The 23225-nt window shown below is 36.0% G+C and overlaps 2 protein-coding genes across 2 annotated transcripts in view; both read right to left on the bottom strand.

The window, feature by feature from the left end:
• Positions 1 to 228: 228 nt before the first annotated feature.
• Positions 229 to 2253, bottom strand: LOC126491294 (vigilin-like). The gene has a single exon (XM_050126864.1). The coding sequence runs from the start codon at positions 2251 to 2253 to the stop codon at positions 229 to 231; it is 2025 nt and encodes a 674-aa protein (XP_049982821.1).
• A 7278-nt stretch (positions 2254 to 9531) lies between these two features.
• LOC126491286 (atherin-like) overlaps positions 9532 to 23225 on the bottom strand; it is a 293010-nt gene continuing 279316 nt past the window's right edge. Inside the window, exons 2-3 of the mRNA XM_050126853.1 lie at positions 11181 to 12776; positions 9532 to 9567 (exon numbers count right to left, since the gene is read on the bottom strand). Coding sequence (XP_049982810.1) covers positions 9532 to 9567; positions 11181 to 12227 — 1083 coding nt within the window. The 5' untranslated portion in view covers positions 12228 to 12776. The remainder of the gene's footprint in view (positions 9568 to 11180; positions 12777 to 23225) is intronic.

The raw sequence follows: 23225 nt of genomic DNA, 5'->3' as shown, positions 1-23225 counted from the left end.
GTCTACATTAAAAATAAAAAAAAACAATTTGGTACATATTTCATTCTTATAAGTGGAAGCAAGCCAAATTTACTGTGACACATTTTGGAAGTACAAAATATTTGATGCAAATATATCAGAAATGTGCCTGCAATCCAGTAGGTCCATTAGTTAAAAAATAAATTTTTTCATAGTACTTTCATGTAAGCAGGTTGGAACAATTTATTTTATTTTTTTAACAATTTTTTGTTATGGTCTCCAAGGATGAGTCTTGGGAGGTGTTTGTTGTTTCAATTTGAGGAATTCTTCAGAATCATCATTTGGGGAGTTTGGGGTGGCTTTTGCATTACGTGGAACATCTCTTTTCAAAAAACACTTAGGTGATTGCATGGTTATTTTGTAAAGACAGGTGTTCTTAAGATTATCCAATGGAGATTCATACCTTATGATACTTGATAGGTAATAATTTTCAAGATCAAGGATATGGTCAATTGCATCTTGAACATTGTCAGAGAGGCCAATCACAGTGATATTAGAATTCCAGGATCCTTTTGGAGGCAACCGGATGTCTACTTGAAATTGATCCATGATTTTATGGATGGCTTTTCCACCAAGTCCAAAAATACTGTCACGAACCTGGTGGTTTAGTGGGATTTCCTTAGAAATTGTTTTTTCTATCTTATGCAACATTTTCATTATTGAATCTTTAGCTGCTAGTGTGTTCTCTTTATAGCCGGTAATTGTGATTTGGTCTTGTATCTCACGGTTTCCTTTCTTTGGAAAATGGATAGTAACATCATGCTCTGTGCAAATCTGAGCAATAAGTAAGCCCTTATGACCAGTGATTTTGGAATGGTATTTTGGATCGAGAGTAAATGTTAGCTTAAAATTTCTTAGTGCACGATCTTCCATTTTTGTTTGTAAATCATTGATTTGCTTTTCTAATTTAGTCTTGGCTTGCTCCACCTTGGCAGCAAGACCCATTATGGATATGATATCAGAATTGCCTCCTGGTTGTGACACATGAGTATGGACATCAAATTCACTCGTTAGCTTCTTTATCCCACTTCCTTTGTGCCCAATGATGTACGGATGTAGATGAGAGGGCATGTGGACTTCAGCAGTCACAGGAATTAGATACTCAAGAGCTTCCATAGCAGCTTTGCAATTTTCCATTTGACCTGAGACAAATATGGTTTTACATTTCCTGTGATTACTAAAATCAAGTTCTTTAGTGTTCTCCCCCCCCTTCTCTTTCCCAGTTTCCTGAACCACTGATTGTACATACATAGTTGGCTTTTCTTTGTCTGGGAATATGAATTGAACGTTATAATCCTTAGCAATTTGTTGGACTCTGGAACACATCGGTCCCTTGAAAAAAGTATAGAACTTCTGCGGAATAACATATTGTGTTGTGACTTGAGAACCCAAGGGCTCAAAAATCTGTTCAATGTGTTTCTTTGCTGCTTCAACACAAGCTTTTTCTCCTTTCATTGTAACTCTGATGCTCTTTTTTCCTTCATAAGTAAAGTTAATAATCATACCAGCATAAACTTCAGTCATTTCTCGTATTAGCTGATCCCTTCGCATGACAAAATAATGGTGAAATTTACGATTTATCAGTATGCTATCCTCCACCACATACTCTAAGTCTTTCAACAATGGCTCTAGTTCTTTTTGTACTTCTTTTACAGCTTCCTCTTTTCCTATGATTGTTACTAAATCCTGATCCTTATTTTTAGGGATAGGGAAAATAGCACGTGCCCCATGTTTTACACAGATATTGGGAAGATTGCCACCATTTTTATTCTTGAGAAACTTGTGATATTTTGACTTGACACGGACAGCTATAGAAAAACTCTTGGCTTTCTCTTCTTCCAAGAGTTTCAGAAATTTTTTATTCACCTTTTCAACATTTTCTGCAGGGCCTCTAATAATGACTTTTTGAGGACCTGACTTGTTTCTTGAAAAATAAATATTGAACCTTCCACATTCTTCCATGATTGAATCAATCAAATGCTGTTTTGGACTGATAAGTGATTTATATAGATTAGAAGGAACAGAAAATGCCACTTCTGAAGTTTTGGCTGCACTTTTCTGCATTGAAAGAAACCAATTTCGAGCTAATTCACAGTTTTCTGGATTTCTGAAAATTATATCATTCTCAAAATTCCAATTGGAAAGAAAATTTATTTTTGAATTTAAGGGTATAGCATGTTGTTCCTTTTGCGAACACTTGTTCGCTTGCACAATGCAAGTTTTGTTTGATGCCATTGTTAAATTTCAAGTAATTATAATCCAGATATATTGCAGAGAAATTGCTAGTAGCCAGTAGTGAAACTTCCTGTAATTGCCTTTTTGCATATTATTCTAAGAGAAAAATAAACACTTTAAATACATGGTTTTTTTCCAACATAATCTACCAACTTATAATATAATAACATTGTTATACTGTACCAATTCATCAAAATAATATGTTTTGCCTACTGATCTATTTTTAAGTGATCAAAAGATGATCTCAAGTTGTGAGGACTGTGATAAAACAGATACCTTTTTGTTGAAAGGCAAATTATCTTTTAATTATTCTTTAATAGTCAGAAAATGACATTTGTTCTTCAAAATCCCACACTTTCATTTATTCTTCAGTGTCAAATGTAGACTGGAAATCACATCTGAAATATATGTAATTTTCTTTTCTCTTTCTAAGTATAAAATATAAGATGTTTTGAACCTATAGAATCAAACCTGCATTCATAGGAGATAGCTTTCCCTAAATACATTTTGAGCTAGGGGAGTAAGAATGCAATAGCAGTCATAATTAAGTAAAGGATAATTTTAATAACAATAAAAATAAAACGGTTGGTTACTTTCTTCTATGTAATCTCCAAAGATAATTAGTTTGAAATCAGTTGTACTAATTACATTAAGAAAATATAATTCTTATCAACAATTGATTCATATAAAAAAAAATCAGACTGCCACAGAAAAAACCTGTCTCGAAAAACCAAAAAAAAAAAAAAAATCAGACTGTATTTACGGAGTGTCAGTATCAGGCTGCTTATTTCAAACCCCAAATGATGTTTTGATGTGAATTGAAAGTGATGCTGTATTTATCAGGGTCTGATATCTTTGTACAGTTTATTTGAAGAATAACTTAGAAATTCACAAATTTCATGTCTGCAATCCACAGATAGTAAATTCAAAATTCTGGACAAATATCACATCTCAAGCTTATAGCATTTCCACCATATTACATACATGACCATCACTCATGGCAACCCTTATTTTTTCTATCACAATTAGGCAAAATAATTTTAGTTTTTTTCTAATGATGTGTTACATAGAAATTTAATAAACATAACATCATATACCCTCCTGTCTGTTGAATTTTAATTTTTAAATTCTAATAATTTTGAAGTTTATCCATGCTAAAGTTCAAAAATATAATATTTTTCTGTTATTGAATAAGATAATACTTCTATTTAATTTACCTTCACCATTCTTCTGACTTAATTACCTTTTCTTATTCTACCATTCTCACTAGACTTCTACATAAAAACATTATTTCTTTTGTTTCAGAGCAATTTTTTAACTAATTGTTTCATTTGTAAGACAATTTAGATCCATACCTTTGAAGATTCATAACTTTGAATATTATATTACACTGATATTTCTTAAACATACACCCACAACCCTGAGCTGTAATGTTTATATCCATAAGCTATCTATCACTACTTCCACACTTCATATTCCAGTTAACTTTTAATTAGATCCCTAACTTTTCTCTTTTGTGGCTAGTCACATATTTTTCAAATGATACTTGATTTTTCTAAAGATTGTCAAGCACTTGGTATCATCTTTTAAGACTCACATCCTCGTAAAATAAGAGAATTCCTGTTAGTCTAAGACCACTTTGCCCCATCCTTTCTGATGTGCATTCCTTGCGTAAGCCACCATATCAGTATAATAACGGACACTGACTGAAGAATGATGCCTCCCCATTCTCAGGCTTATTGTCCAAAAGCAGGATAAAGTGTACTATTTTTTCTAGACACCACCCAGTGGAACATAATTGTAATTAGAATTCTCTTAAATAAAACTATATGAAATATCAAATATTTATTTTTACCTTGAATATGACTAATCCTATTATTTTTCAAATACATAACTGTAATTTACTTCATACTGGCCACTATTCCTTCCACTTTTCATCTTCTTGGTTTCCCACCTTGTTTTTTCATGTTTTTAAGACTTTTGTGTACTTCCTTGTTTTCTATTTCAGTGAGCACAGCTAGTGCTATCTTCCACATAACACAGTGTACCAATGCTAAATTGGTCCATCTCTTAGATTGTTGTCTATATATGTGTACTTATGGTCTTTAGCACATGCTGTGCTCATACCTGAATATTTTCAAATGCTTCCTCCAGTTTTTTGCTATCATCATTCAGATATAAACTCAAATGTCATCTCCAAAAAAGGCATCTCTAGCTGATTAGGCTTCATAAATACTTTGTTCTTATTTCTTTGCTCTTTTAATTATCATTAATATTATTGTCTTTAAGGGACATGAAGCCTTTATCTATTTGCATCTATTCTGTCACCTATCTATCAAAAGTTTGCTTATTCTTTATTGTTTGCTAGTACTTGTGTTGTATTACAACTACTGAAAAAATACCCATGTCAGTTCTGGATAGCATAAAAAGATAATCAAATCACAAGAATTTGCAAGGTAACATATGGAATGTAAAATCAGTAAGACATATCACATTCAGAAAGTAGAAGAGAAAATGTTATTGTCAATTAAAGAAAAATACCTCAGACTCTCCAATATTTAAGAAAGTACAAATGAATATACATTGTCCATAATATGACCAAGTAATATAAAGTTTAGCTATATCAGGGGTTGACTAGTGAAATTCTTGTTCTTAATTACTGGACTTTGATCATTGTTGATGTGGAAAATTTGGAGACTACACATGTCAGTGGTTCAGTTCTTGAACAGGAATGGACAGGTATGTATTTGTGATGCAGTTTTGATAATGTAACTTTCAGCTGGGAATGTCACATTTTGACATACTTTGGAATTATATAATGATCTATCTACACCCTTTCACTAAACATTATTTCCTTCTTTTTTTTCCTTTACACTGATAACAATCAATTACCAGCCCCTGTGCATGTCACACAATCACTCTAACACTTATCCATATACCTAAAAACTACTGTTAATTATCTAAGAGAAACACCTACCTACATATGTCAATAAACCTTCATCTAAATGGTCATACTAAAATTAGTCATATTAACAAAAACTTCAGAGTAACTATATGACCATTTGTAGACACTTACATACTTCCAATGTGTTTAGACTTTCACAACAGAATGCTAAATGTTGTCAAAATAGAGTAATGTATTAGGATAAACAGAGACAAATAAATTATTGAATAAAATTTTTATAAGATTATATAATTATGTTCTCTCTATACTTAAAACCACATTTAATGACTAAAGGATTTTATACATTGTTGATATTTGTTGGAGACTTTTGTATTCATACATAGAAAAATCTTTCACTATATACACATATATTTACATATATATTTCAACATTAAACAAATAGATTTAGTATAAGAATAAGACCTGGAACTCAATGTAACTACACTTTTAAGGAATCAAATGGAACATTATTCAGATGTGACAAGTGATAAATATAATCATTAGGAATTTTACCCCTGAAACTTTAAAGACAGAACTGCAAGAAGTCTGCTTAGCACACAGTGCAGAAAGGTAAGAGATTTCAGGCCCAAAAATATACTAAAACACTTCAGGTCTGTACAGTTCCTGTTGTCCAATAGGTACGTAGATAAGTAGTCCCCAGAACATGAAGTCCTAGTCCACAACTCTCTAGTTCCCCTGTACTGGTTCTGTCAAGTAAGCAATCTCCAAGCCATCAATCTCAGCCTCACACACCCACACTATCAACTAACTCCTATGGGATTTGAGAGAAACCTGGTGCTAGGAAAATTCCCAAGAATCGACAATAATGACCCTAGGTAAGACTCCTAGCAAGAGTCGAGTGGGAGTCCTAAGTGAACTTCCCCTGTAATCAGATTGGTTAATACTTCAACTATTGTCATAGAGCCATCATCCAGCAACTAAGAGAACCAGATGCAGAGATCTACAACCACGCACCAGGCAAAGCTTTGGAAATCCAATCAAAGAAAGGGAGGAGAGAATATACAAACAAGGGAGGTCAAGATAATGATGGAGAAATTTACAGAAATAAACTGAACCAAGCTCATGGAAACTCATGAACTCTAGACTAATAGTTGTGGAGCCTCCATGAGAAAAACTAGGCCCTCCATATATGGGAGACAGTGGTGAAGCTTGGACCACCAGTGAGGCACCTGGCAGTAGGAAAAGGATCTTTCCCTGGTACATGAGCTAGCTTGTTCTAGCCCCTTCCTTATGGTGGGATGCTCAACTCAGCCTTAATTTAGTGGAGAGGGCCTTGGCAATGCTCTAACTTAATGTGCCAAGCAGACTTTTTTTTTTGACCTCCCATGGAATCCCTTACCTGTTGGGAGGTGTGGGTAGGGGATAGGCTGAGGGAGATATGGGGGATGAGATCTGTGGATGGAATGTAAAATGAAATTAAAATTAAAAAAAATTCTAAAACTAATGTCATGATTTTAAAAGTTATATCCCATGAAATTAGGAAATCTGAAAGATAAGGAAAAATATTAGATGCCTAAACATACCAAACTTAATCAAGGTACTCTATTTTTATTCAATATATTGAGAAAAGTCATCATACCCAATTTCAAATTACATAATGGAATCATGGGAATAAAACAACATAGTACTGGAACAAAGACAGACATATAGATTGATGGAGCAGAATAAAATAGAAGACCCATATAACAGTCCATGTAACTATAATACCTAATATTAAAACATGCCAAAAATACTCACTGAAGAAAAAATAACTTCTTCAGAAATAATGGTGTTGGAAAAAATTAATTTCTATATTCAAAGAACTGAAATTAACTTCTCATCTCTCACCATGTACAAAATATAGCCCCCAAAATCAAGGAACTCAACATAAGCCTTAATCCTTTGATACTGGTAGTGGGAAAAAATCTGGGAATGTCCAATTTATAGGTACCGGTAAGGACTTTTATTTTATTTGCACAGAAAATAGTGTAGAAACTGTACTTCATGAAACCACAAAGCATCACAGTTTCCTTTTCTATAAATTAGTAGAATGAGATAGTGTAGAAATGAACAGAAAACTCCCAAAAGACTTGAAAATTTCTACTAAACACTTTAGATAGTACTCTATATCCTTAGCCATTAAGGGAATGAAAATTTAATCTACTTCATTATTTTACGTCACACAAGTCAGAATGACCATAATCATAAATATAAATGACAACAGCTCTTAGCATTGGTGTAATGATTAAATAACTCTTTCACACTGTTGGTAGAAGTGTAAACTAGCACCTATACACTAGAAATAACACTTGGCTTCTCAAAACACCAATTACAAACTAGAAATTAAAATTCTATGTGCCCCAGCTTTACCACTCCTGTATATATTTCTAATATCCTACTACAAAGATACTTCTACATTCATGCTAAATGTTGCTTTATTCATATTTGCTAGGAAATGGTATCAACGTAAATGTCCACTGTCAGATTAAAAGCCAAGAAAATTATGACATGTATACCCAATGGAAAATTACTCACCTATAAAGAAAAATACATTATGAAAACTGCAGGTAAATAGATGTAATTGTAACAAAAATTATACTGAGTGAGATAATTCAGGTCTAGAAAAATGAATGTCTATTATCTCTCTCATATGTGAATCTTATCTTCAAGTCTTTTGTGTATTTTACTTGGAGCACAATTGAAATGCAGAAAATAAGAAAGGGGCTTTTGGGGGAGAGACAGGTTAAGAGAAGTGCAGTAATAGATTATAGCTAAAAGTAGTGAGGAGGAACATTGGGGATGGAAAGGCTAAAGCAAGAAGTCTGACTATATGGGTGAAATAAGAGTATAAAGAGTGCAAAAAAAAAGTCATGTCAAAGCCTAAAATCTCACAACCTAAATATAAAAAAAATATTAAGTGAAAGGATAGCAGAACACATCTGAAGAGAAGTGACACCAAGTGATAAAGGTTTAACTACTCTAATAAAGGTAATGAGTAGCCCAAGTGTAGAAGTTTGAAAGAAAATGGTCCTCATAAGTCCATAGGGAGTGACACTTAGGAGGCATGGTCTTGTGGAGCAAGTGTGGCTTTGTTGGAGGATGTACATGACTAGGGGGTGGGTTTTGAGGTCTCAGAAGCTCAAACCAATTCACTTCCTGCTGTCTTCAGAACTTTCAGCTCCTCTAGCATCAGTCTACCTAAATGCCACCATGATTCCCATCATCATGATAATGGACTAAATTCCTGAAACGCTAAGACAACCTCAATAAAATGTTTTCCTTTATAAGAGTTGCTGTGGTCATAGTGTCTATTCACAGCAATGGGAACCCTAACTAATATACAGGTCTATAGACACAAACAAAAATATTTAGAAAACACCTTGACAAAACCTTTGGTAAAGTAGCAATAGAAGGGTCCATATTAGGGACTATGTCCTCCAAAACCATTGACTTTTTTACCAAGACTACAGTACTGGTCATGAAAATCCTTTCAGTGGAACAAGCCTCAGCTCTAAGCCAAAAAAAAAAAAAAAAAAAAAAAAAAAAAAAAACTAGGTAACAGCAATCAGCACCAAAATACAGATTGAAACTGTTCAATATTGAGGATTTCTCCCTTGTAATTCCTCCATTCTCAGAAGTTCTTTTCTCACTTTTCCTCAATAAATATACATTTTCTCTGAAAGAAAATATCAATTACTTGTAGATATTGAAACTTGAGAAGGAAGAAAACAGATTTGCTGAACCCATGCTGAGAAGTGTAGAGGAGTCAGTTTTCATATAGAAATTTCTATTTATGAGATAGCAGAAGTTGCCATAAGAATAAAACTGATACAAAATTGTACACTAAAAAACAGCACTATAAAACAGTTTTTTTTTTTAAAGGCACTTTCCACAATATTCATATTATGGGCCATGAATACATCTCCATGAACTTAGAGAGACAGGTATTTTGCATAGATTAGTTGTCTCTTCACAGTGAAATTAAATAAACTAAAAGTTAAATAATCAGGAAAATAAATACTAAGATACTGGGTAATCTGATTTGTAATAAATACTGAGTACAGGAAGTAAATAAGAAATATTAAGAAACCTATAGAATTGAATGAAGTTGCAAAATTGTAAAATTGGCAGGGTATAAAGTAAAGATTAAAGTAAGATCAAAATTATCTAAACCCACACTTTGTGAAAGCTAAAAAAAAAAACCCTTTTAAGCATAGAGAAAAGACAAAATATCAAGAATTCTTAACCTTCAGTTGAAGACTGAAAAAATTCATGTGTAAGTATAAAATTCTAGTCAAATTTATAAAAGGAAACAAAAATTTACCAAGAGCAATTCACAATAGAATGATGACATGAAAAAAGTCAATAAGCTGAAAAGGTAAGCAAGAAATATTATAACAATAATTTTTAATACAATGTGATTTTTATTAAGACTATCTCTACCAGATGCTTTTTATTATACCAGAAAATATAATCATTGTTGCACAAATTTAAAAAAAATTAAACAAAATCAATGAATTTTTGCAATCAAAACATCCAAGAAGAATACATATTGAATAGCATCTCCTTTACTCAATAGACACCAAAACGGCTACTTAGCTAAGTGTAGTTCAGTATTAGAGTATCCGTATAATAGGCATAATTTCCTAGTAATAGACAAAATTTCCAAGGTTTGATCTCTAGCATGAGATATATATTATCTAAGTATACACTAACGCATAATTTGTTTGTGAAAAAATATTTTAGAAATAACTATTGAGTATTTACTGTTCATTTAAGTAATGTATGCAAACAGGATGGAGAAAGGCTACCTTAAGTGCTTTACCGTTTCTAACAAGACATTCTGTCTCAGAGAGCGAATATTTTGCAATTACGGAAATCATTGAGTATAAGTACGTTATGGTTGTATAAAGGGCTATCCAGTACAGACTTGTAGTAGTTGTATTTTATTTTTTAAAGCATTACTGTGTTTGAACCACTCAATCAAAAATTTTCAATGTTTTTTCTCAATATTCCTTCATGAAGAAATGTTCTTATTATTATAATACCAACGTGTATTTCAAATGGTGTTTGATATCTCTTTGTCCCTTACCTTTTCATCTAGTCCAGTCTGTAAAGTATCTTTGTTGATAGATATATGAAAGCACAATTTTACCTTTCAAGCTTTCAAAACAACTGAAGAAGGCAGATTCTTGGAATTGCTGATTTGTCTCAATATGAAGTGAAAAGCTGAAAATAAAAATGGTAATTTTCCATTACCAGAAAGTTAAGAAACATCTTGATGGCTCTGTATTAAAATGTCATTAAATCAAATAAATGTCATTAACATATATGTATTCATGTATGTATGTATAATATATATATATATATACATATGTACATGTGTACATAATGAGACTTTGGAGTGAAAAATGGCCTCTTTTCCAAGTAAAGTAGAAAATACATATCAAATTTAGGTAAAAAATTGTCACTACACAATCCTTTTACCATAAAGATATAAAAAGATTCCCTCTGATTTTGCTATGCTCAATAAAGATGATTCATGTGTGACACACGGGTTTCCTAAATACTCTCAAAAAGTAAAATGTAGCTGGACAGTACTAGTGCATGCCTTTAATCTCAGCACTTGGGAGGCAGAGGCAGGCAGATCTCTATGAGTTCAAGGCCAGCCTGGTCTACAAGAGCTAGTTCCAGGACAGCCAGGACTATTACACAGAGAAACACTGTCCCCACAAAACAAAACAAAACAAAACAAAAAAATTAGTAAAATGTTACAGTAAGTTGCAAAGTAGAAAGAAATGTGCACTTCTTTCTAGGTATAAACTATTCACATTGTTAAACTAATGGTTTATTTACTTTCAAATTTATCACCATTTTCAAAAACTCATTTGGCTTTAAATCTGTGTGACCAAAAAGATAGCAAAACATTTCTTTTACAAAAATTTCCTTTGAGCTGGGAGGCGCACGCGCCGGCAGACGGAGCTGGGAGGCGCACGCGCCGGCAGACGGAGCTGGGAGGCGCACGCGCCGGCAGACGGAGCTGGGAGGCGCACGCGCCGGCAGACGGAGCTGGGAGGCGCACGCGCCGGCAGACGGAGCTGGGAGGCGCACGCGCCGGCAGACGGAGCTGGGAGGCGCACGCGCCGGCAGACGGAGCTGGGAGGCGCACGCGCCGGCAGACGGAGCTGGGAGGCGCACGCGCCGGCAGACGGAGCTGGGAGGCGCACGCGCCGGCAGACGGAGCTGGGAGGCGCACGCGCCGGCAGACGGAGCTGGGAGGCGCACGCGCCGGCAGACGGAGCTGGGAGGCGCACGCGCCGGCAGACGGAGCTGGGAGGCGCACGCGCCGGCAGACGGAGCTGGGAGGCGCACGCGCCGGCAGACGGAGCTGGGAGGCGCACGCGCCGGCAGACGGAGCTGGGAGGCGCACGCGCCGGCAGACGGAGCTGGGAGGCGCACGCGCCGGCAGACGGAGCTGGGAGGCGCACGCGCCGGCAGACGGAGCTGGGAGGCGCACGCGCCGGCAGACGGAGCTGGGAGGCGCACGCGCCGGCAGACGGAGCTGGGAGGCGCACGCGCCGGCAGACGGAGCTGGGAGGCGCACGCGCCGGCAGACGGAGCTGGGAGGCGCACGCGCCGGCAGACGGAGCTGGGAGGCGCACGCGCCGGCAGACGGAGCTGGGAGGCGCACGCGCCGGCAGACGGCGCTGGGAGGCGCAGGCAGGCAACGACGGCTGTCGCCGAGACTGGAGGGGACCAGCGCGGCGGCAGAGGTCGCAGGCGGCAGGGACCAGCGCGCAACACCGAGAGCAGATCGCCCCACTACAATTAAATCAAAGAGGTAGGCCTTTGGTTGGCGAGGGCCCTGGCAAACGGGGAGCCGGGACCGGTTCCGGAAAACCCTTCTTAGGGGTGAGAGGGTTCTTGGCCCCCAGCAGGAGCCAGGAAACAGAGCGAGGGCAATTAGTAAGAGAAGCCTCTGGCCAGCAGAGAAACCTGATCTGATTTTAAAAGACCAATTAGATAGCATTGAAAGGAGGAGATGGGCAGGCGCCAAGGCAGAACATCACCCATTAATCAGAAAAACAACATGAAAACACCAGATCCCAAAGATCTTACAACAGAAAGATTTGAACACCCTAACACAGAAGAAGTGGAAAAAATTGACTTTATGAAAGCAATAGAATCCCTTAAAAAATATGTAATAAACACCCTTATAGAAATGGATGAGAAGAATAACAAAAAGTTCGAAGAATTAAGTAAATATGTACATGAGACCCTGGGAAACCAAGAAAAAACGATCAAACAGGTAATGGAAACAGTGCAAGAATTGAAAACTGAAAGGGAAGCAAGGAAGAGAACACAAAGGGAAGAACAGCTGGATATGGAAAATCTAGGCCAACGAGCAGAGTCTACAGAAACAAGCATAATCAATAGACTACAAGAGATAGAAGAAAGAATCTCAGATGCTGAGGACACCATAGAGAAAATAAATGCACTGATCAAAGAAAACAGCAAAGCCAACAAATTCTCATCACAAAACATTCAAGAAATATGGGACACAATAAAAAGACCAAACCTAAGAATTATAGGAATAGAAGAAGGAGAAGAATCACAGCTCGAAGGCCCAGAAAATATTTTTAACAAAATTATGGAAGAAAACTTTCCCAACATAAAGAAAGTTATCCCCTTGAATATTCAAGAAGCATACAGAACACCAAACAGACTGGATCAAAGAAAAACTTCCCCTCGCCATATAATAATCAAAACACAAAATAGACAGGTTAAAGAAAGAATATTAAGAGCTGCAAAGGAAAAAGGCCAAGTAACCTATAAAGGTAAACCGATCAGAATTACACCTGACTTCTCTATGGAAACCATGAAAGCCAGAAGGTCCTGGATAGAGGTACTTCAAAAGCTAAGAGACCATGGATGCAAACCCAAACTTCTGTACCCTGCCAAGCTAGTGTTCACTATCAATGGAGAAAACAAGACATTCCAGGATAAGAACAAATTTAAACAATACGTAGCCACAAATCCAGCTCTACAGAAAGTAATAGAAGGAAAATCGCAACCCAAGGAATCCAACAATGCCAACACTGACTACAATAACTCAGGCATCTAGTGAACCTTCACCAGCACAACTCAAAGAAGGGACACACACACAAACTCTACTACCAAAAAAACAATAAGAATAACCGGAGTAAACAACAATTGGTCATTAATATCACTTAATATTAATGGTCTCAATTCACCTATAAAAAGGCACAGGCTAAGAGATTGGATACGAAAACAGGATCCAACATTCTGCTGTTTGCAAGAAACACATCTCAACCACAAAGACAGGCATCTACTCAGAGTAAAAGGTTGGGAAAAGGTCTTTCAAGCAAATGGTCCTAAGAAAAAAGCAGGTGTGGCCGTACTAATTTCCAACAAAACGGACTTCAAACTAAAATCAATCAGAAGAGATCGAGAAGGACACTTTATACTCATAACAGGAACAATTCATCAGGATGACATCTCAATTCTGAATATCTATGCCCCTAATATAAAAGCACCCACTTATATAAAAGAAATATTACTAGAACTCAAGGCAGACATCAAACCACACACACTAATAGTAGGAGACTTCAACACACCTCTCTCTCCAATGGACAGGTCAATCAGACAGAAACCTAATAGAGAATTAAGAGAATTACTGGAGGTAATGAAACAAATGGACTTAACAGACATCTATAGAACACTCCACCCAAATAGGAAAGAATATACCTTCTTCTCTGCAGCTCATGGAACCTTCTCAAAAATTGACCATATACTCGGAAACAAAGGAAGCCTCCACAGATACAAAAGAATATCAGTGTCCACCTGTGTCTTATCAGATCACCACGGATTAAAGTTAGAAGGCAACAACAATGCTGCCCCCAGAAAGCCGACAAACTCATGGAAACTGAACAATCAACTACTGAACCACACCTGGGTGAAGGAAGAAATTAAGAAGGAAATTAAAGTCTTCCTTGAATTTAATGAAAATAAAGAGACAACATACTCAAACCTATGGGACACGATGAAAGCAGTGCTAAGAGGAAAGTTCATAGCACTAAGTGCCCACTTAAAGAAAACGGAGAAAGCATACATTGGGGACTTAACAGCACACCTGAAAGCTTTAGAAAAAAAAGAAGCAGATGTGCCCAGAAGGAGTAGAAGACTGGAAATAATCAAACTGAGGGCAGAAATCAACAAAATAGAAACACAGAAAACAGTCCAAAGAATCAATGAAACAAAAAGTTGGTTCTTGGAGAAAATCAACAAGATAGACAAACCCCTATCCAAACTAATTAAACAACAGAGGGAGAACACGCAAATAAATAAGATCAGAAATGAAAAGGGGGACATAACCACAGACACAGAGGAAATTCAGAGAATCATTAGATCTTACTACAGGAGCCTGTATGCCACAAAACTGGAAAATACAAAAGAAATGGACATCTTTTTAGATAAGTACCATATACCAAAGCTAAACCAAGACCAGGTGAAAGATCTAAATAGACCTGTTAGTCGCGAAGAACTTGAAGCAGTTATCAAAAATCTGCCCTCTAAAAAAAGCCCAGGACCAGATGGTTTCAATGCAGAATTCTACCAGAACTTCCAAGAAGAGCTAATACCTATTCTCCTTAATGTATTTCACAGTATAGAAACAGAAAAGTCATTGCCAAATTCCTTTTATGAAGCTACAGTTACCCTGATACCAAAACCACACAAAGACCCAACCAAGAAAGAGAACTACAGGCCTATCTCACTCATGAATATCGACGCAAAAATTCTTAATAAAATACTGGCAAACCGAATTCAAGAACACATTAGAAAAATTATCCATTATGATCAAGTAGGCTTCATCCCAGAGATGCAGGGCTGGTTCAACATACGCAAATCTATCAATGTAATCCACCATATAAATAAAATGAAAGAAAAAAACCATATGATCATTTCATTAGATGCTGAAAAAGCATTCGACAAAATCCAACACCCCTTTATGATAAAGGTATTGGAGAGACTAGGGATACAAGGGTCATACCTAAATATAATAAAAGCTATTTACAGCAAACCGACAGCTAACATTAAATTAAACGGAGAAAAACTCAAAGCCATCCCACTAAAATCAGGAACAAGACAAGGATGTCCACTCTCTCCATACCTCTTCAATATAGTGCTTGAAGTTCTAGCAATAGCAATAAGACAACATAAGGGGATCAAAGGGATTCGTATTGGAAAGGAAGAAGTTAAGCTTTCGTTATTTGCAGATGATATGATAGTATACATAAGCGACCCCAAAAACTCTACCAAAGAACTCCTACAGCTGATAAACACCTTCAGTAATGTGGCAGGATACAAGATCAACTCGAAAAAATCAGTTGCCTTCCTATACAGTAAGGATAAGGAAACAGAGAGGGAAATCAGAGAAGCATCACCTTTCATGATAGCCACAAAGAGCATAAAATATCTTGGGGTAACCCTGACCAAGGAAGTGAAAGATCTATATGACAAGAACTTTAAGACTTTGAAGAACGAAATAGAAGAAGACACCAGAAAATGGAAGGATCTCCCTTGCTCTTGGATTGGGAGGATCAACATAGTAAAAATGGCAATTCTTCCAAAAGCAATATATAGATTCAATGCAATCCCCATCAAAATCCCATCAAAATTCTTCACAGATCTGGAGAAGACAATAATCAACTTTATATGGAAAAATAAAAAACCCAGGATAGCCAAAACAATCTTATACAATAAAGGAACGTCTGGAGGCATTACCATCCCTGACTTCAAACTCTATTACAGAGCTACAGTATTAAAAACAGCTTGGTATTGGCATAAAAACAGAGAAGTCGACCAATGGAACCGTATAGAAGACCCTGACTTTAATCCACAAACCTATGAGCACCTGATTTTCGATAAAGGAGCTAAAACTATACAATGGAAAAAAGAGAGCATCTTCAACAAATTGTGCTGGCAAAACTGGATTTCAATCTGTACAAAAATGAAAATAGATCCATGTCTGTCACCATGCACAAAACTCAAGTCCAAGTGGATTAAAGACCTCAATATCAGTCTGAACACACTGAACCTGATAGGAGAGAAAGTGGGAACTACACTACAACAAGTGGGCACAGGAGACCGCTTCCTACGTATAACATCAGCAGCACAGACAGTAAGGGCCTCATTGAATAAATGGGACCTCATGAGACTGAGAAGCTTCTGTAAAGCAAAGGACACTGTCGCTAAGACAGAAAGGCAACCCACTGACTGGGAGAAGATCTTCACCAACCCCGCAACTGACAAAGGTCTGATCTCCAAAATATATAAAGAACTTAAGAAACTAGACTGTAAAAGGCTAATCAACCCAATTATAAAATGGGGCACTGAGCTGAACAGAGATCTCTCAACAGAAGAAGTTCAAATGGCCAAAAGACACCTAAGGTCATGCTCAACTTCCTTAGCGATCAGGGAAATGCAAATCAAGACAACTTTAAGATACCATCTTACACCTGTCAGAATGGCTAAAATCAAAAACACCAATGATAGCCTATGCTGGAGAGGTTGTGGAGAAAGGGGTACACTTATCCATTGCTGGTGGGAATGCAAACTTGTACAACCACTCTGGAAAGCAGTGTGGCGGTTTCTCAGAAAATTTGGGATCAACCTACCCATGGACCCAGCAATACCACTCTTGGGAATATACCCAAGAGAGGCCTTATCATGCAACAAAAATATATGCTCTACTATGTTCATAGCAGCATTGTTTGTAATAGCCAGAACCTGGAAACAACCTAGATGCCCCTCAATTGAAGAATGGATGAAGAAAGTATGGAATATATACATATTAGAGTACTACTCAGCAGTAAAAAACAAGGACTTCTTGAAGTTTGCAGGCAAATGGATGGAAATAGAAAACACTATCCTGAGTGAGGTAAGCCAGACCCAAAAAGAGGAACATGGGATGTACTCACTCATATTTGGTTTCTAGCCATAAATAAAGGACATTGAGCCTATAATTCGGGTTCTTAGAGAAGCTAAATAAGAAGGAGAACCCAAAGAAAAACATATAGGCATCCTCCTGAATATTAACCTTCATCAGGCGATGAAAGGAGACAGAGACAGAGACCCACATTGGAGCACCGGACTGAAATCTCAAGGTCCAAATCAGGAGCAGAAGGAGAGCGAGCATGAGCAAGGAACTCAGGACCGCGAGGGGTGCACCCACACACTGAGACAATGGAGATGCTCTATCGGGAACTCACCAAGGCCAGCTGACCTGGGTCTGAAAAAGCCTGGGTTAAAACCGGTCTCACTGAACATAGCGGACAATGAGGACTACTGAGACATCAAGAACAATGGCAATGGGTTTTTGATCCTACTGCATGTAGTGGCTTTGTGGGAGCCTAGGCAGTTTGGATGCTCACCTTACGAGACCTGGACGGAGGAGGGTTTTCCTCGGACTTCCCACGGGACGGAGAGCCCTGATTGCTCTTTGGGCTGACGAGGGAGGGGGAATGGATTGGGGGAGGGGGAGGGAAAGGGGAGGCGGAGGTGGGGAAGAGACTGAAATATTTAATAAAGAAAGAAAGAAAGAAAGAAAAAAAAAGACAAAAAAATTTCCTTTGTCACTAATAATAAAGTATAAGTACACATAAATTTCCAAAATTATTTGCAGATATATCAAAAACCCTGTAATACAACAAACCAAAAAGTCTACATTAAAAAGTTAAATGTCTATTGGAACATTTTTGTCCTGACTTGACACAAATTTTGTTACACCCCAAGGAATATGGCCTATTCAATGAATTTGAAATTTTGCAGCAAATATATTGTTTATAAATGCCAAAAGAACACTGTGGAAGTGTGTATGTTGTGGGTTTGTGAATCTTTTCCATATAAATTATGAATTGAATTATCAGATAAGTTCAGGCCTTTTATAAAGCACTTCCATAAGTCTTACATTGTATTCTTCTTATGTAAGTACTAAACATTTGCATGGATATAGTTTTAGTTTTGTGTTTATAAATTAAAATGATGCAATCTACTTTGCAGCATATTCTAGCTGTTTAGCTTAAATCTATCACCAAAATTTTAAAACAAAGGGTTACCATAAAATTTTTGAATTTTGAGAAAATATGCTCTGTTATTAAAACACTCTAAACTAGAGAAGTGTTGTTAGTGTATGTATAGTACTAAGTACAGTAATATATATGTGTACATGTCAACTTATAGATTAAAAAAATAAATACAAAGACAAAGAAGAACAAACATATAATAGGATAAAATAAATACAGCGTAAATTGATAAGAAAAGAATAACATTTAGAGCATCCTAATAAGAGTTAAAAGATAAGTAGAAATATATAGCAGAAATTAGGCTATAAAACAATCTAAAAAGAAAAATAAACAAGTAAAAGAGAAATTCCACGAGTGATGATATAAATGAAGCAACATCCTTTAATACAATCAGAATAATGAAAAAAATGTCACATACTCTACTAGGACACTCAAAGTATGCTTTTGGCTCTTGGAGGAAACCTCATCATCCCAGATGAGAAAGGTTTATTAAAAACTATAGATGTATCTTTGTAAACAGTGTTATGTAATAGTTTTGTAAAAAGAAAGAGTTAATAATATGATTCCCTGTGGCTTTTCTATGTGTACATGCTGCTATTTTACTTATTTTCTTTTCCAAAATTGATCTCCCACTGCCTTCTCTAAGGACCTTCCTTTTTCCCATTTCATTTTACAAAATCCCCAATGCCTGACATCAGAACCTTTGTTTTGAGTTGTTGAGTAATAGTGTTCAAGAGACTCCTAACCTTGCAATTTATTCATATTTCTTTTGGCTATTTCACAGAAGCAAGATAAGTCCCTATTGCTGAAAATACCATGCACTTCACTGACAAGGTTTAGAGGTCCCTAAGCCTAAACTGATCTGAAAGCCCCCTCCTTGAGGACTAGAACTCATGGTACCAGCAGACACAGTGCAAAATTCCAAAGGAAATAGGCAACCAATAGTCCTACTCAGACAAGTAGGTACGAAACACATCAACTGCCAGCATGGGACGGCAACCCTAAGGGTGCAATAGTGGCACATATACCTTGTCTGTAACCAATAGCCACCTCATTGTATTTAAGACTCATTTAACAAAAGGGTGACTAATGGGAACCTCTTTCAACCAATGGCTTTTGAGAGGCTAGACAGGTGGGGGTGGCTTTGAGTATAAAAAAGCACTGGGTCAGGATCTCCCTGTTTGCTCTCTCTCTCCCCAGTCTTCACACCTGGATGTTGGATTCTGTTCCTGTTCCTCTATGTAATCCATGAATTCCCCTTTAATAAAGAACACCTTATTGTACCCTATTTGGAGCTAGTGTGCAATTATCTGATTCGTGTTCCCCTTCCTCTGGTGTGTTCCTCTTCAAGTGACCACTCTTGACAATGGAAACCTAGGATACTACTCAGTGCTAATAAAGTCATGGTTATTAGAGAAGGATCTACATCTTCTAGTTCATTAAAACAACATAATTCATCACAACAATCTATAAACATTTGCCCATATATCATAAGATAAAAATGGTCTTCACCCATTATCAAGGAAACTTTTCTTTGCATTAGAGTACATTCCAGAAAATCACAACTAATCAAAATGCAGAGATATGGAGTCCATTCCCAATAGACATATGTACAAAACACTCCTTAGCCTAATGCTCAGGGATCATTGCTGAAGAGGGAGCATAAAGGTTTTAAGATTCGGAAGTTCAGGGAGTTTTCTATGAATGTCACCATAAAATGATACCAACATGACTACCCAAAAGTAAGTCAAACATGGACAGCACTAATCCATGCCAAAGTAGATGGAGGAAAGCACACAAGGCTTCAAACCTACATGTAAAACTACAGGGAACTGAAGAAAACTGGGATTAGGAGACCTGGCCAAACCCAGGGAAGAGCACATAACTGGTTCTTCAGGACCAAAAGGTCATCTCTAAAAACATCTATGCATGTACTATTATATAGACTGATATGCTATATTTAGGAATATGTATATACATGTATGAATGTAACAGATATTAGTGGGAAAAAAAGCCATCAATTTCATGAAGAGTGGGGAGAGGTATCAAAGAGGTAGAGGGAGAAAAGGGAAGGGAGAAATGCAAATTAAATTATAACCTCTAAATAAAAAAGTCAAAGTTCAAGGGAAACTAATAAATGCAAAAAGTGCCTGGAAAAATGCAAAATGTATTAGATATTAAACAATGAGACACCTATTTGATTTTAAATGTCATGTTTATGAATGCTGACAAGAGAACCCAGAATCATTAGGAATCTTATTTTATAGTCTAAAACCTACAAAGGATAAAATATACAGTAAAAGTTTGTCTTCTATTAAAATTTAAGATGTATTCAATTTATAAATATAAAATTGTGATCAAAAAATGAAAGGAATGAAAATATAGAATATTATATAATAAAACAATAGTTTTAATGCTGTGTATGAAAAATTAAGTACACATGAAATATATTTTTAAAATGGACCATTAGAAACTAGATAAAACAATATTTTCCTAACTAAAAATATATCAATATGAAATATGAATATAAAAAATCTATATATAAGCATGATCTGATAAGCTTTTAAGACCAAAGAAAAAGTCATTCCCCTAAAGTTTAAAAATAAATAAAAATTTAATGAAGGAATGAAGTTTCACATTGTTCTTAGATGGTATCAAATATCTGATCATAAGAATGTATCTAGTAAAAATCAAAATTGAGAGATTCTGACTTAAAATACAAAATAAAATCAAGATAAATCAAGTTTACAGTGCTGTTATGTGCTTAAAAGAACTATAAGCATTAATATGAACAAAAACATATTCTCAAGACTGATTATGAAGAAGTAAGGAAAGAATAACTGAGAAAAGGCAAGATTACATGTATTGACAAGTAAACATGAAAGATGCTCAAAATTAGACAAAAGAATAAGGTCTTATTAATTAGACCTTATAATTAAAATCATGAAATATTAACTAAACTCTTTATATATATTCTACTAGAACTTTTAAAAATGAAAAAAAATAGTTACCTTCACTAAAAATCTAGTGAAAGTTAATGAACATGTTACCTGGAAAGGGTGAACAGCCAGACTGTACTAACTTTGACCTTACTGAGCAGATAGAAAGGTTCCCATGCCAACAGAATTGTGTAGGAGGCTTTCCTCATAATGAATAAGGCAGTCAAAATGGCCAGAGACTTTCACAGGTTGTGAGAATGAGGCTAGTCAAGATTATTAATATTGAAATGAGCTATTGATAAAATATTAAAAAGATACAAGGACATTCAGATATCAATATACAAAACTTCTGAGGAATAATATTTTAAATCAATAATTTTAATTGAGGTAACGAAACACTGCCAAGTGTATGAGACAGCCTGATAATACCAACAACAAACACATTATAATTAAATTGAAAAGTACAATGAAAATTCTTTGGAAAGAGTAAATCAATTAAAAATTGCAACATTGTTGGAATACCAATAAAGATAAGGATGTATATGTATTGTTTTATGGAAACTCTAAAGTCATAGATGAAGCCAAATCTCATTAAATTCCTAAACATGGTAGAAATGGTCTAATCAAACTCTTATCCATTGTAGATCATCAGATTGTAAAGAACAAATCATATTGCTGCTAAAGTCATAACATCATTACTTTAGATAGTATAACAAAAGCTAAACAGAATGCATGTGAGTCTGTTAGAAAGAAAGATTACTATATTTATACCAAAAAGAAAATATAAGTTAAAGCACAACACACTTTATCTCAGAATGATCCAAATTCATTCAGAAATAAGGGAAAATATCTTGTGATCAAAAGAAAAGTATTAACATTTAAAATATAATGTAGGTTATATACATTAGGGATACTACTTCAAAATATATTAGTGCATTTGTTTATAACTGAAAAATACTATAAATAGAAATAACACAACGTAAAATATTATTAAACAATATTTACAACACTAATAAGAAAATAAAGGTGTTGTAACATAGACATATTTGCTGAAACCTTGCAAATAAAGGAAGAATTGAAGCAGTCTTGAAAATGAAAATCTATATAAGTGTGTATCATTACCTTATTTTTCAATACTGTACATGCACAGACACTAGAACAGCTTGGAAATATAAGGACATTTCTATCCTTAATATGAGAAAATAAAATAAGTAATACTTAGAACCCAAGGTTCTGAATAGCCGTAGTTTACTAGAAATAGATATTAACAACTTATATTGGAACTAAGAAGGTACGTCAATGGCAAACTTCTGGTTCTTATGGTGAAGAACCTCAGTTTGAAAAATGTGAGAACTAACATTAAATATGCATAGAAAAATTATAGAAAATACTATGGCAAATGTAAAATATTTTGAGATGAGAATGGAAAGGAATAAGTAACAGAAAATATTTATTTATTCTTAGTGGTTTTACAAAGTGTTGTAGTACCTATGGCAACCAGGATGGAAAAATTCTCAAAAACTGAGAAATATATCTACCATATGTGTTGAAATAAGAGCGGCGGCGGGGCTGCGTCCACAACACCCCGGCCGCTTGGCTAGCTCATGCCCGAAATAACAACACACAAACTGTATTCATTTAAGAACTGCTTGGTCCATGAACTCTAGCCCTTACAGGCTAATTCTCGCACCTGGACTAGCCCATTTCCAATGATGTGTGTAAGCACCCCAAGGTGTGCTTACCAGGAAGATTCTAGCCTAAGTCCATCGTGGGTTGCAGCTGCCTGGGAGAGCAGAGCATGGCGGCTGTCCGGTCCCTCTGGAAGCAGCACAGAGTCTGACCTCACTTCCTCTTCCTCCCAGAATTCTATTCTGTTTACTCCTCCCATCTATGTTCTAACCTATCAGGGCCAGCCAAGCAGTTTCTTTTATTGCTCAGCCAATGAAATCAACAGATTGATATGACACTCCCACATCACTTCCC

The sequence above is a fragment of the Alexandromys fortis genome, unplaced genomic scaffold (assembly GCF_014885135.2).
Source record: "Alexandromys fortis isolate MF-2015 unplaced genomic scaffold, M_Fortis_MF-2015_v1.1 scaffold_180, whole genome shotgun sequence".
Taxonomy (NCBI): Eukaryota; Metazoa; Chordata; class Mammalia; order Rodentia; family Cricetidae; genus Alexandromys; species Alexandromys fortis.
This window is presented reverse-complemented; position numbering and strand designations above follow the sequence as displayed.